General features: G+C 39.0%; 1 protein-coding gene across 1 annotated transcript; it reads left to right on the plus strand.

Annotated features, from left to right (window-relative positions):
- The first annotated feature begins 10,723 nt into the window (after nt 1–10,723).
- LOC103737585 (olfactory receptor 56A3-like) lies at nt 10,724–11,671 on the plus strand. Its single transcript, XM_008837411.1, has one exon. It carries the CDS (start codon nt 10,724–10,726, stop codon nt 11,669–11,671), a length of 948 nt encoding a protein of 315 aa, XP_008835633.1.
- The last annotated feature ends 4,150 nt before the right edge of the window (nt 11,672–15,821 follow it).

Genomic DNA, 15,821 nt, shown 5'->3' on the forward strand with positions numbered 1-15,821 from the left:
TTGTGTGTTCTTTAAATTCAGTGAATTCTTTTATCATATTCATCATTGTTTTTTTGAGTTCCATGTCCTGCATTGTCTCTAGGGGATTCTCATTGTGCTCCTCTAGAGGATTACTGGTATTTGGTGGGGATATGTTATTTTGGTTTTTCATGTTATTATTTTTTCTCTGTGATTTTGACATGTGAATTTCTTTTGTAGTTTCTGACTCTTGTGTGATACTCGGGCCTTCAAGTTTAGTTCTGCTTCTTTTATTTTTGAGCTTTATGTGTCTTTGTGGTTTACTTTTTGGGTATGAAGAGCTGGTTCGTCTTAGCTTCTGGTTCTCTCTTTTGATTTTATATTGTCGAGGCCGGATTGATTTTGTCTTCAGGAGTTCCGCGGTGGCCCAACTCCAATGTGGATCAGAAGTTTTCAGACTTTCTCCTTAGGTCTGGAATCTTCTAAGAATGCTTTTGGCCTCAGGAACTTGGGTGGCACTGACCTGAGACCCTTGCCGTGGATGCGCCACGCAGGGAAGCAAAGGCAGATGGGGAGGGAAGAAGCCCCAAGATTTCCCAGGGAGTGGATTGAGTAGCTGGGTTGTACTGGATGCAAAGGGTCGGGGGGAGTAAAGGTAAGCCTCGGAGCCCTAGAAAGAGGCTGTCAGCCCCAGAAAGAGGCTGGCGGGTGTTGGAGGACCAGGGAAGTAGAGCGAGGTGAGGGCAGGGCCAGGACCAGAAGTGGTGCTCCTGGAGCCCAAGAAAGGGACTGAGTTGCTCTGGGTGAGAAGGGTCAGGAAGCAGTATTGGTTCCCCAGGTGTCTGGGGCCCCGAGACTAGGAATGGCGCAGGGCTCAAACTAGGAGTATAGAACGGGTCTCGGGGGCGGGGGATGGAAGGGTGAATGAGGCTTAGGGAGTCCCGGTGCGGAGAGCTGCGCTATATGCTTACCCCAAGAGGCCTGAGGATAGTAGTGCCTATTTTTAAGTTTTTAAGAGTTCTCCATACTGATCTCCACAGTGGTTGCACAAGTTCACAATCCCACAAATAATGAATGAAGGTTCCCCTTTCCTAACCTTCATGCCAGCAGTTGGTGCCATTTGTTATCTTAATTTTAGTCATTCTGACTGGGGGAAGATGAATTCCCAAAGTAGATTTAATTTCCATTTCCCTAATGACTAAGATTTTTTAAGCACTTTTTAAGGTATACCCTAGCCATTGTTATTTCTTCTTTTGAAAGCTTTCTGTTCAGATTCATAGCCCATCTTTTAATTGAGTCATTTGTTTCCTTGATTCTTTGTTTTTGAGTTTTTTACATATTTAAACCTGTCATATCTGTTGCTGGTGAAGATTTTCTCCCACACTGTGGGTTTTCTCTTCATTTCTTTGGTTGTTTCTTTGGTTGTACAAAAGCTTTTTGGTTTAATGAGGTCCTACTTGTTCATTGTTGACCTTAATTCCTGGACAATTGATGCCTGATTGAGAAAGTCCTTTCCTACATCTATATCTTATAGGATATTGCCTATGTTTTCTTAACTGTTTCAGAGTTTCAGGTTTCACATTGAGATCTTTGGTCCATTTGTAGTTGACTTTTGTGAAAGGTGAAAGATAACAGTCTAGTTTTATTCTTCTACAGATGAAGATCAAATTTTGCCAGCACCATTTGTTGAGTGTGTCCTTGGCACCTTTGTCAAATATCAGGTAACTAAAACTGCACGTACTCACTTTTGGGTCTTCGATTATGTTCCATGATCTATATGTCTGTGTTTGTCCCAGTGCCATGCTGTTTATATTACTACAGCTCTGTAGTAAAGTTTAAGATCTTGTATGGTAATTCCCCCAGTATTGTTCTTTGTGCTCCAGAATCCTTTGGCTATCCCAGGTCTTTTGTGTCTTCATATGGATTTTAGGATAGATTCTTCTTTTTCTGTGAAGAATATCACAGGGATTTTGAGTGAGGTTACGCTGAATCTATAAATTGATTTTGGTAGGATGGTCATTTTCATTATATTGATTCTACTAATCCATGAGAACAGCAGATCTTTCCATCTCCATGTGTCTTCCTCAATCTTTCTTCAAAAATTTAAAGTTTTCATTGAATGGGTCTTTAATGTCTTTAGTTAGGTTTATACTTAGATATTTTTGAAGCTATTGTGAATTGGAAGTGTTTCTCTGAACTCTTTCGCTGATTGCTCGTTATTTATATATAGAAAGTCTACTGATTTTTGTAGATTGAATTTGTAACCTGCCACTTTACTGCAAGTGTTGATCACTTCTAGAAGTTTTCTGGTGAAGTTTTTAAGATCTCTTATGCATAATATCATATCATCTGCAAATAAGGATAAATTTACTTTCTTTCCAATTAATGCCCCTTTAATTTCCTGATCTTGTCTTAATGCTCTAGCAAGACTTTTAAGAACTGTACTGAAAATGAGTGGGGAGAGCAGACAGCCTTTTCTGGTGCCCAATTTTAATAGTAATTCTTCAAATTTGAAGAAAGATATTGAAGAAGGCACTAGAAGATTGAAAGACCATGGATTGTCAGAATAAGTGATGTAAAATAGACTATATTACCAAAGTGATCTACAGATTCAACACAATTTCCATATAAATTTCAATAACTTTTCTCACAGATCTAGAAAACAAATCATAAAATTCCAATGTAAGCACAAAATTGTGTAGTGTCTTCAGCAATACGGTTATATTATGATGAGCAACCAAGGTCAGAGACCATAGCCTGTGGTGTTTTAGAGACCTTAAGAGGTAGGTATCTCATATCTTACACTGTGATTTTGTTTTAATAATCCATGTCTTCTGGGAGTAACATTCCCAAGGCTCACAAAACTTAGAAAATGAAACAGAAACAATGTAAGAGCCACAGGATACGGAGGAGTGCTGTGAAATGTATTCTGGATATGACATGACTTTCAAAGTCAGGAACTCACAGTAGCTGTGATTACCGGCACAATATCAGGGTATCCAAAATCCCAGCATAGATGAGGTAGACAATCTCCAGACCCCATTCTTTACTGAGGAGATCCTGGCAATGGGTAGTTAGTTGCTGGAGGAAAGAAATTCTTTTTTAAAAAATTACTTATTTTTGATTTATGTTTATGAATGATTCGCAGCAGGGAAAACACCAAATTCAGTAGCTCCATATGCAATTTTTGGGACTATACTTCCAAAGGGCTAAGGTGGCTCAGCCCCTCCAGCATGCAAATTCTTCTCTCTTTTGTGCTGGTACCCTGCCCGTATGCAGCTCTCCTTGGTAGTTGTCTCAAGGATATAGCATCTCTAACATCTTCTTGGGGTCTCCACTGCCAGCCAGGTTTCACCTTCTCAGCTTCACACACTGGCCTGTCAGGGCCTTCTTTATGCCTGAACTGCATACTGCCTGGCTCTGGCAGTTTTCTGAAACCATGGAGGAAGAACTGATGACCCTTTCACTCTTACATCATTTCCTACCTGTAAAACTAGAACCACATGAACAATACTGCCAAGTTCTGCTGCCAGCCTGGGATGGTTGCTGGCCCACTTCATCCACATTACCAGTGATCTTTTGGGTTGCAGTTTTCTTTCTTCTCCTTAGGCTTTTCTATTTCACAAGGAAGCTTAGCTGTGTTGGGTCTTGCCCTAAGGGTACTCTTTCCATCATTTAAATGAAAATCTCTAAGTCTCTTGTTAAAGGCTTTGATCTCTTTTTCAAAGAGAGCCTCTCCTTCAGCACATACCTTGGCTCCAACATAAATCTTCCTAGTGTGCTTTTTCCAGCCAAACTGTACACTCTGCATCTCTTTCTGCCCCAATTGCTCTTTTTCACTATAGACCTGTATAATATTCACCATTAATAGCCACTCCACCATTTCTACATTAGGCTGTCTTGAAATTTCCTCCACAAAAAATTAATCCATTAATTTTCAACCTAGCCTCAGGCAAGCTTTTAGGCTAGGGGTAGACAGCAGCCAGATGCTTTGCCAAAAATACCCTAATTGCTTCTTAAATCCCATTTCCTTCTGGAACTACTTTGCTCTCAGCACCACTTTCTTCCAGGTTCTAGCTAAAATGGCCCATTTATCTCTGCTTATAGCATTCAATCACTTTTCTAGTCCAAATTTTCAGTTTTCCGCATTCCTCCAAAAACCTAATGGTCAGGTTCTTCACAACAACAGTCCACTCTCTGGTACCAACTTCATCTTTTGTACTAGTTATTTTTCTGTTGCTGTGATAAAACACTGACCAAAGCAGCTTATAGAAGGAAAAGTTTATTTGAGCTTATATTCCAGAAGGATTATAGTCCATAATGGCAAGGGAGGTATGGTGGCAGAAGCAGAAAGCCCAAAAATCATATCTTCAAGCAGGCACAGGATGCAAAGAGAGACTGGAAATCCAGCAAGTCTTAAGAACTCTCATAGCCCCCAGAGACATGCTTTCTCCAGCATGGCCACATCTCCTAAAGGGTTCATGACTTCCCCAAACAGCACCACAAACTGGGGACCAAGTGTGGAAATATTCGTAGCCTATCAGGAACATTTTTATACAAACAACCACAGTACATATATATACCATATACATGCCTGATAAAGAGCAGAGGGCATTGGATCCCGTAGAACTGAAGCTACAGATGATTGTGAGTCACCATGTGGGTGATGGGAAAATAAACCTGAGTCCTCTGAAAGAACAAGTGCTCATAATGGCTAAGACATGTCTTCACCTCTGAGAATAATTCTTTTCAGTGGACACGGCAACCGTTAAATTTCCCATGCTCAGTGGATGGTCCCACATCTAAGCCCATATGGTCAATATTAACTGGACTTATTGGCAAATTTAAATTATTGACACTAAGTTGGGAGGGGGCTATGCATGGTGGCACATTCCTTTAACTCAGCACTCAAGAAGCAGCGCAGGTAGATCTCTGTGATATCGGGCCAACATGGTCTACATAGTGAGTTCCAGGTCAGCTGGGGCTATGGGAGATCCTGTCTAAAAAAATAAAAAAGCAATTTGGAAGGGGGCATATTGGGGGAATATGGGAGAAGTTAGAGGGGGAAAAGTATGGAGTAGATATTTGATTGCATACATAGATGAAATTTTCAAAAATAAAACTATAAACCAACATGATAGAGTTAGTATTTATATATTTTTAGAAAATATCCCTAAGTGGATTTCCATGAGCTAAAATAATATACAAGAACCATCAGAAAATAAATTATTATTCTGCATCCTCATCAACATTTGGTATGAGATGTTTCCATTTTCCCTAATGTATTCAAGAAATGCAGCACTCTGTGTCCTTTATTTTCTGTTTCCGTAATGTTTAATTAAAATAAACACATTTCAGATGTTTTTTGGTGAATCATATTCCCCCCTGTGCACCGCCTATTAATGATTTTTTAAATTCCTTCTCATATTCTCTTATTTTACTGATCTGTAGTGGTTATTTATATATTCTGGAGATTATACCTCATTTACTTTTAAAATCATAAATTATAGATGTCATTTCCTTAAAAAATCATTGCTATGAACCATCTGTGTGGAAGTGGCCATGGCTGGAGTGGCTATGGCTGGGTTATAATACATTGTGCATACTCTTTGTCATAACTTTCTGGAAAATCAGATCTTGGCATCCACCAGCATTTGGCACTAACTTTTCTGTCCTGAAGTTTTTCTTGTGTTTAATTAGTCATATGTCTTATTACCTAAGTATTGCGTACTACCTATCCAACTGATATAAGACTATCAACTCTGAGAGTTCCCTTAAGCCTCCAGGGGCAGTAATGGCTCTGCTTAGGAAATCGAACATAAAGACATATGAGAAAAGATTTCCCTCTTGAGAATAGAAAACTGATGCCTTCTTGCTTCTTCAACTCCTTCAGGGCCAGAAAGGCTGTCTTTCCCCAGGGAAGCAAAGGGATCTGAACTGTAATACAAATTTTCCTTCTAAGAAACACAATACTGAACTAACTCTGAGTGTCAGAGGTTACTATCTCAGTAAGTTTAACTCCATAAGAAAATGAAGGTCTCAAGCCCACCCCATGATACTGGATGGCTGTCTGGGGCAGAGATGGTGGTAAGACTCGAACTGGGCTTTCAACTAGAAGAGCTATAAGGATAACTTATGAGGATAGATCTTAAAGAAAGTTAGGGGGCCCTAAGACAGGGAAAGGGTACAAGGCCAGGTGAAGATTGTACTAACCCTAAGCCCAGGCTCTTGTGCTCTCCGAAGAGGAGCTGGACCATATTGAGAGGTTCAAGGCTCTGAACTAACGTAACAGGTAAAGGATATCTTGAGCAGCCTTTGTTGAGTTCTTATAGGAGTAGGAGGCAGAAGGTAGATTTGGAAGGGATAGCGGGCTCCCAGATGCTTCTACCTCCACCCCCACCCCAGTTGATCCTGGTCAATCAGAAATTTTCACTAGTCAACCTTTCACTTCTAGCTCTTCTTTCTTTGGTGCCTCTTTTCACTCCCTTTTGCACTCTCTACTTTCATCTTAATCTCTTTTGCTATAATTACAGGCACTTTTTCCATCTTCTACTGTTTCTATTTTTTATGCAGTGCTTCTATTGCCCTGATTTGTTCTGTGCTCCCTCTATTCTCCACTATTCAGTCCAGAGTCACCCAGTGTACAAAGCTTAATCCTAACCAACAAGCTCTCAAGGAGAGGAACACTCTGGCACCATTTTCCACTGGATGACTGGCTGTCTTCCCCTCATCACTTATCACTTTATATCCCCCTCTCACATTTCCTGTTCCTAATAACCAGGTTTGATGTCAGGTGGGATGATTTTTGAAATTAGGAAAAATCCCTATCACTGTCTATATATTTGAATTTGATACCCAGAAGGATTGTGAAGAAACATCTATGCACAGGTATGTCTACTTGACACACCAAGAGCAGAAATATCCAAATCACTCTTCAAGGCTGTCTGTGTAAAGGCTCTTTAGAGATCTCATCCATGCCCTGAGAAGGCCTTCTGCAAGCTACTGACTGGGAAGGAAGGCAGAAAAGACTGATTAACCTGGGAAAAGAAAAAGCAGCAATTGGAAGAAATAATGAAAAGTGGTATAAACACTTCTGTTAGAACAAACATGAAGAAACTTTAATAATTTTTATTGAATTTTTGAGAATTTCACACAATATATTTTGATATATTTAAACTCCCTCCTATATCCGCACCCCCACTTCTAACCACTCACCAAATTTCTGTACTATAATATACAATATATATGCATATATAGAGACAGAGACAGAGCGAGGCAGAAAGACAGAGAGAAGGCCAGGTTTGTGTTCCAAATGCCCATCAGTGTGTGTTCATCCACAAAAGTCTTATCCTTTAATGTGACTGAATCTCCCCTTTCCCAGTTATGATCAGTTGCTAATACTTTTTCAGGCTGGGGAAGAAGACTTTTGTGATTATTCTTCAAAGCAGAGGCCCAGAGTCTTGAAACTAATGTACATCTCCCAACTTGAAATTCCAGCACAAATGGTTCTGCCTGCAGATTTCTGATTTTGTTCACATGTTGATCTTTTTTTAATTTCTTATTTTTATTATGTGTATAGTGTTTTGCCTGCATGTATGTAAGTGAACCTGTATGTGCAGTGCCTATGGAGACCAGATGAGGGCCTCAGATCCCTGGAACTGGAGTTGTGGATGGTTGTTAGTCAACATGTGGGTACTAGAAACTGAACTGGGTCCTCTACAAAAGCAACTAGTGCTCTTAACCACTGAGTCACCTCTGTCTCCAGTCATGTTGATCTTTGAGATAGTTCCTTTAACTTTAGCAGTTACAGGTAGACCGTGATAATAATATCTAGTTGTGCTTTGAGAATAATGTAGATGTGTCTAAAAGTCCTTCCCTTTTACTTGTCCTACTTATATATTAGAATTCTTAGACATGAGTACGAATATATCATGTGTTTTCTGAAAAGTTCTGAGGCTTCTGCCTCAACCTATTTACTCTTCAGTCTGGAATTCTGATTCTAAGTATGCTAGATCTTCTTACTCTACCCCCTGCTTCTGATACACTATCAGGGTTTCACCTTTTCCATCTTCACCCTTGGTAGATTTTCTGACCTTCCTTCCAGCAGTTTCCTTACTGCGTAGTTGTCTCCAATCTACTGTTAAAACTATTCTTTATTTATTCATGTTACATTTTTCAAATACATGTATTCCTTTTTCAAATCTTCTGTTACTTTTCATGCCTCCCAGTAACAACCACAAGATATTAAAACATCTGTCTTCCAAATATCAGTATACAGAAAGGACCAACTAAAGCCAAATCAGAGTCCCATATCCTTGTACTTAACCATATTTCTGCATTTTCTGTGTATCCTGTGAAACCCATTCTAAAATTTCTTCAGCATTCATCTTCTAGTTGATGAATTATATCCTTCATTGTGGCTAATTCATCATTAAATCTAGGCCTTAAATCTTTCCTTTTAGATTTATTTTCATTTATAGAACTTAAGGCATTTTTTCTAAAAGCATACTTATTCCTGCCAACATTTTCAAGTTTGTTGTTCACGTATTATATCATAGGAAGTAAATTCATTCATTATTCTTCCACAAACAACTCCAGGATCTAGGACTTTTGTACATCAAACTCTGCTATGATTTTTGTACCTCCAACTCATAATTTTTTTTCCTCTTCACTACTTTTTATTACAAACAGATTAATTTCTTCTGAAGCATCTGTGTTGAAATTCTTTGAGATTTTAGATGAAAGTCCATTCCTCAAGAAAGGATTTGGATTTATATTATTTTCTTGAGCCATTGCCATTCCAGGATAATATGAAATTCCTTTTTGAGCCAAATAGTTGGTGTAAACCAGGCTATCATGTCACATGAGACCCAGCTTATGGATCAGTGCTTGTAAGGAAGCTTCCTCTTCACAAAGTGTGGAGGAGTCAGGTTCCTTTAAAGTTTCAGGTAGGAATGAAGGTGGAGATGGAAGAACAGGTTCGGACTTGGTTAGTGCACATCTTTACTCTAGGTATGCTCAAGAGACTGTCATGGAGCAAAGTCTAATTGATTAGCTACATGCTACAGCCCTGGATTTTATTCTTCTATTTTTAAAGCTGACATATAAAATCGACATTTGAATTCAATTGAAGTTTTTAAATTAATATATGGATTATTCCAAAATCCTACAGGCCCAGAAGAGATACTATATTGCTTCATATGTCCATCAACACATGCATTATTTTGGCATATGATAATATTCATTTTATAATATTTTGAAATATTCATTTGATATATTTTGATATTTGAAATAATCATTGTAGGATGGATAAAACAAGTTTCTCATCCTACATGTTAAAAGTTAAGAATAGAATGATAGTTACCAGGGGCTGAGAGGTGAGGGGATATATTTTGGGAGGGTGTTGGTCAAAGGATGATTATTTCAACTACATAGTAAATTTCAAAATCTCTGCTGTACTACACAGTGACTATAGTTAATAGTATATTTTACTGTTGAGAGAATGCTAAGAGAGTGAGTTTTTAAAAATCTTCTCACCGTAAAAATTTGGTAACATATGAGCCTGAATTTCATCTCAAGTCCCTGAATTCTAGTTGATGATGAAAACTGTGATGATAGTCATCTAATTATACAAACGTTCTTGGGTTAGAGGCCAATTTTGAAAATTTTAATTTTAACTTCTGGATTGCAGAAAATTCCTACCCGTAGAAGTTTTCTTATTTTTCTTTATCATCAAAGATCCAAGGCATTCAAGTATAGATGTTGTTATGTACAGGTATAGTTGTGATTGTGAGTCTGAGTGTATCATTGTGGGTATGACAATATCTGTGACTGAGGATAAAGTGTCAAACATACACATGGGTGAAATTGTTTTTATTTTCGTCAGGAACTCTGGAGTTTGTATCATGCTTCTTAGTTCTGGCTACTTGTAGTTTCACATCCTTAAAACATGAGAGTGGATCCAAGTAGTTTTCAGAATTCTTGAGGTATAAGATTTGTGGGGTTGGGTGGCGGGGGTTGTTTGTTTGTTTGGTTGGTTTTTTGTTTTTGTTTTTGTTTTTGTTTTTGCCTTTTTGAGACAGGGTCTCCCTATAGCCCCAGCTGGCCTGGAATTCACTATGTAGACCAGGCTGGCCTTGAACTCACAAAGATCTGCCTGCCTCTGCCTCCCAAGTGCTGTGATTAAAGGCGTGAGCCACCACACCCAGCAGACTTGTGTATCTTTACATTGTATAGTATGATAATACAAATATACAGCATGTAATTGTCAACTCAAGGAATTATGACACTTCAATCTCCTCAAATACTATTTCTACATGTTGAAAACTTTGGTGCTCTTCTGCCATTTTGAAACATATCATAGATTGTGGTGACTAATAATTGTGTTATGTAAATACAGTAAACTAAAATGTTTCCACACAGATTTAGTTTCTTGGATTTTTACATATTTCTTTTGAATAATATGTGATTTTAAAATAATTTATGATTCAGGAAAAATGCCAATATCAACCAAAGTGTTGAAAAGATAATTTCATGCAAGATAAAAATACCACAAGAACCATATTTTAAAAACCAAAACGGGGAAACATTTTACCTGTCTTAGAGCTATAACTTACATGTTAGGCAGCAGCGATACGGTATTAAGGGTTATTTCCTTACCCTTGTGGACCTTACCGACTAAACACATCTATCAAAGTCTGTGGTGCCACTAAACTCTTTCTTCTTCAGCTACTTGAAGACATCCACCATACTAAAGTGACAGCCAATGATGCTTAGGAATAATAGCTCCCTCTCTCTGGATGTCTCTGAATTCTTCCTAAACTGTTTTGTCAGATCTCACAGCTGGCAACTCTGGCTATCCCTGCCCCTCAGTCTCCTCTTCTTCCTGGCCATGGGGGCCAATGCCACCCTCCTTATCATCATCTGGTTAGAGGTCTCTCTGCATGAACCCATGTACTACCTGCTCAGCCTCCTCTCCCTCTTGGATGTCGTGCTCTGCCTCACCGTCATCCCCAAGGTCCTGGCTATCTTCTGGTTTGACCTCAGGTCCATCGGCTTCTCTGCCTGCTTCCTGCAGATGTTCATCATGAACAGCTTTCTCCCCATGGAGTCTTGCACCCTCATGGTCATGGCCTATGACCGATATGTAGCCATTTGCAAACCTCTGCGATACTCATCTATCATCACTGAGCAGTTTGTAGTAAAGGCTGCTCTCTTTATCTTGACCCGGAATGTGTTTCTCAGCTCACCCATTCCTGTCCTCTCTGCCCGTCTCCACTACTGTGAAAAAAAGATAATTGAGAACTGTATGTGTGCCAACCTCTCTGTGTCCAAACTCTCCTGTGACAGCATTGTCATTAATCGAATTGTACAGCTAGGCTTGGCCTGGGCCCTTCTGGGCTCTGACCTCATCCTTATCTTCCTCTCCTATGCTTTCATCCTCCAAACCATTCTCAGACTCAAGGCAAAGGGGGCAGCTGCCAAAGCTCTGCGCACCTGCGGCTCTCATTTCCTCCTCATTCTCTTCTTCAGTACTATTCTGCTGGTTTTAATCCTTACTCATGTGGTCAAGGAAAAGGTTTCCCCTGACATCCCCGTCTTACTTAATGTGCTACACCATGTTATTCCTGCTGCTCTGAATCCCATTGTCTATGGAGTACGAACCCAGGAGATTAAACAGCAGATTTGGAAATTACTGAGGAGGGGTGCGTAACTTCAGAAGGCACCTGTGTTCTTGCTACATTAATTGCGATGGAGAGTGCTCAAAATCACAATTAGAAGGCAGAGACTGAGAGACAGAAACAAGGAAACAAAGGGAAACCAGTGGAAATATGAAAATCAATGTTCACTTAAAGAAATGTGAATGGTGGGAACAATGCACAGGTTTGGAAGAACAAATGAAGTGTTAAAAAAAACTTTAAAATTCTTAACCAATATATTTCAACATTTTCCTTCAATTATTCAAAATGTTGATTGAAAATCATTTTGTAACCAGCAAATTATTTGAAAACTACACTACATAAGTAAATTTTGGTCCCATTACTCAAAGAGAGGACAGTCTAGTGGCTAAGGCAGAAATATATAAAGCCCAGGATATTGAAATGCACTAAATTAGATTAAAACACATAAATAAGACATTTTGGAAATCCTAAAGGGAAAGGAATTTGTTTCCCTAAATAGAACCAGAAGACTATCACTGGAACATATACCAGAAAGTTGTATTTTCATGGACCAGAGCATAGAAACATAAAAAACCATTTGCTCATCTATGGAATAGAGCATCTAATTAGCCATGGTTTCCTTATCCCAGTTAATGTAAGCTCCTTGTTTGCAGCTTTATAAGCACCAAAATTCGAAGGTATTTCTGGATCTCACTTTGCATAATAACCAAAACCTGGCCCATAAGCATATCTTATCAGCCTTAGAATTCCATTTTTTCCTCTGTCACCTCTATATAAACCAAGCCACCTCATCTCCATTTGGAATATTACAATCACCTCCTAGAAGAGGGGAGATCTTCTTGCTTCTGCTATTGTTTTTCTATAGTTCAGCCAAAATATAGTGACCAGATACAGTCACTGGCCATTCCAAAATAAGTTAGGCTAGTTATATTAGTCTAGATCTTTCATAGTATCAAGGCATCATCTCTTTCTGTTTAATACAGGTGGCACATGTTCATGTTCTTTACTGCCAATTACACCATTACTATCTAATTCCATATTTCTTACCACAAAAAATTATAGCCATGTTGCAGTTGCTGGCAACACTACAATCCTTTGGGACATGTTTTGCTGAAATTATATAAATCTTACATCTACATTTATATTAAAAACATGTATTTGTTAATAGCTACATCATTACTAATTACATACATTATACATGATGCTACCCACAAACACTAGCCTCAATTGACTCAAAGTTCTTATTCTTCTTAATTGATGTTGATCTTTAACTCAAGACTTGGCCAAAAACCACAAGTGAGTTTGAAGAGTAACCATTTTCTCTCCATGTTTAAGTTTCTCTTCACTTTAATACATACTCTCTTGAACTCTTCCAGCCATAATCATTGTATTCCTACAGTGAAATCTGTCAATGTTGACCATATTTCTCTAAGCATTCACATAATAACATCCCCACAGGTAATCCAATAAACAGATGCCTAAAAGGAATGTCTTCATTTATTCTTGGAGTCGCAATAGAAAATTCTTTAGTTTCACTGGCAACATTGAAATGTTCATAGTAAGAGGAATCCAGTGACATGAAATGTAGAGGTGACAAAGCTAAAATTTGAATTATAAACCATTTCTGTGCAAGGTTACATATGTTTGGTGATTCTATTCAAATCCAGTGGATATAAAATTTAAAATGATATCTGAAATTCATTAATTGTAATTTTATTTAGAAAAAAAGTTAAATCTTATTTCAACATTTACTTGAGTCATTATAGTATACATAGATTTTTTTCAAAATTATAGAAACCTAATTACGTTTAAAACAGTACTTAATAAAATTGTCAATAAAATTCTTCAACCAATTACTGAAGTCTAGTAATTATACACCATGTTTAATTATTTCAATGGCACTGAGCACACCATATTAATTGAAATATTTTGGCTCTATCAAATAAAGCACTACTAATGACATGGGATTTTCCATCTCTTAGTTTATTTTTGAGTCTTACTTTAAAAGTGTTCAAGTTTATGTAGACAAATGAAAAAAGCAACATGTTTCTCAATTTGTTCAGATTTGGGACACAGAAAGGTTAAGTTCTAAGAGCACCTGGGATGGAAGTGAGCATCCTGTAGATGAATGGGTTCAATGGATGGAGTCCTTGCTCTAAAACCAGTCTGCTGCTCTGCAGATGTCCTTCAAAGAGACCTAGGTACCCATAAGATGGGCCTAGAGGTACCTTCAAAGCAAACTCAGCTATGGCTTAAAGGCCCAAAACTCATAAAATGGTATTTATTTCCCCCTGCTTCTACATCTTCTGCTGGAGTAAGGGATGGAGCAGGAGCCTGCAGTGGAATTTGCCCCAGCCAGAAAGAAAATCTTTATAGTTTGAAGGACATTGAGGGTGTGCTCAACAGTCTTTCCTTAGTATCTGATCAAAATTAATTCTAGATTAAGATTTGTTCTGGTTCCTGCCTAAGAAATCTTAAGAGCAAAGCCCCAGTCGGGCTGGAGAGATGGCTCAGTGGTTAAGAGCACTGGCTGCTCTTGCAGAGGACCTAAGTTTGATTCCCAGTGCCCACGTGGCAGCTAACAGTCATGTGTAACTCCAGTTCCAGGGAATCTGATACCCTCTTCTAACCTCTGTGGACATTGCACTACACAAGTACATATATGTACATGCAGATAATGCGCTCATCAATATAAGATAAAAATACCATAAAATATGTTGAAATAAAAAGACAAAGCCCCAAAAGATCAAATTGTTTTCAAGTAGTCATTGGCATCTCATAATGAACCTTAAGAATATTTGCAAAAATGTAAATATCAGTGTCAGGTATGGGTGCCATCTTGTGTAGTGGACCTTTAATTCAATCAGAAAGTGGTTGGTTACTCCTATAACATTTGTGCCACCATTACACTAGTGGGACTGTCTTTCCAGTTCAGTTGTAGTCCATGGGATTCATAGCTGGGTAAGGTTGACTGATGATTAATTTTCTCTTCCAGTAGCATGCATAGAACTTTCGAGCACCGTGAAAATTACTAACCAATCGAGATGAAGCTTTGAGGTCAGTACCAGCTTGATTTCTTTTTGTTTGTGCCATAGTTCACATATTCAATGTCTGCAGAAGTTAACTTTCTGGTGGGTAACCAAGAGCAGAAGCAATGGCCAGCACTGTTTGAAGATCAACAGCTTTGTAGCCCGAAAATTATTCATTCCTTCAAAAAGAGTGGATGATGTGGGGCAACCTGGGAAAAGGGGTGAGCTGCAACCATTTTTAAACTTGAAGCAAAGCATACAGTGTGCAGCCAGCTGGGAAGCAGGGAACGGCTCTGCAGGGCAAGATGAGGCACTCAGACTGTGGCATGGCCATGCGAAAGCTGATGGAGAATACTGGTAGGGCTTGAATGGCTCGTGGGTTATGAGAAGCTGTTTCTTTGCAAGTCAAGCCATTAAAGGGAGGAGCCAACACCATATTGGGCACAAGGAAAGTGGAGTGAGAGAGACCATGGGCAGCAGATGGATAGCATGTGTGTTTCAAATATGGAAAATGAAAAGCCTGTAAGAATCCATGTTTTTGTAAGTCACCCCTCCCAAATGTCATATAACTATGCAAAATTCAAATAGGATATCTTATGTCACTTTGTTAGCCCTGGCATCTCAGAGAGAGCAAGCAGGGCACGAGTCTTCCAAGAAGGGAGGAAAAAGGAAAAAATTTGGCAAAACTATTGGAGTAGTCAGCAGGATACACGAACCACAAGCATCTGGGAAAAACATGAGGATGTGGGCCTGGGAAAGCGTCATGATTCCAGCAGCATCTTGTGAACTGATCCCAATCCCAAATCCAGAAGGATGGAGATGGGCACCACAAGGCATCCTGTGAGGTAACACGACCCATCTGGGACCAGCTAGCAGGAACCCAGGGGAGAGGGTAGCCAAACCCCATAAGCTTAAGGGGGTTAGCTGTGCTTACGTGCATTGTACAATGGATCATAAAATATATAACTAAAATGACATAGGCCATGCAGATTCAGACAGACTCAAAGGGGAAATTCCGGGGCCACAGCTGTGCCATAAATGTGGAGAAATAATGCAATTAATTGTATGTGAAAATTCTTTAAAGATCATAAAGAGACTAGATAATTTTATAAGCCATGGAAGCAAGAGGGGAATCTAGCGGGGGGCATGACCA

Source organism: Nannospalax galili, unplaced genomic scaffold (assembly GCF_000622305.1).
Source record: "Nannospalax galili isolate Female #2095 unplaced genomic scaffold, S.galili_v1.0 scaffold398, whole genome shotgun sequence".
Taxonomy (NCBI): Eukaryota; Metazoa; Chordata; class Mammalia; order Rodentia; family Spalacidae; genus Nannospalax; species Nannospalax galili.

What these genes read in the sequence shown, in the direction of transcription:
- LOC103737585 (XM_008837411.1), top strand. Translation starts at nt 10,724, where the DNA reads ATGATGCTTAGGAATAATAGCTCCCTCTCTCTGGATGTCTCTGAATTC.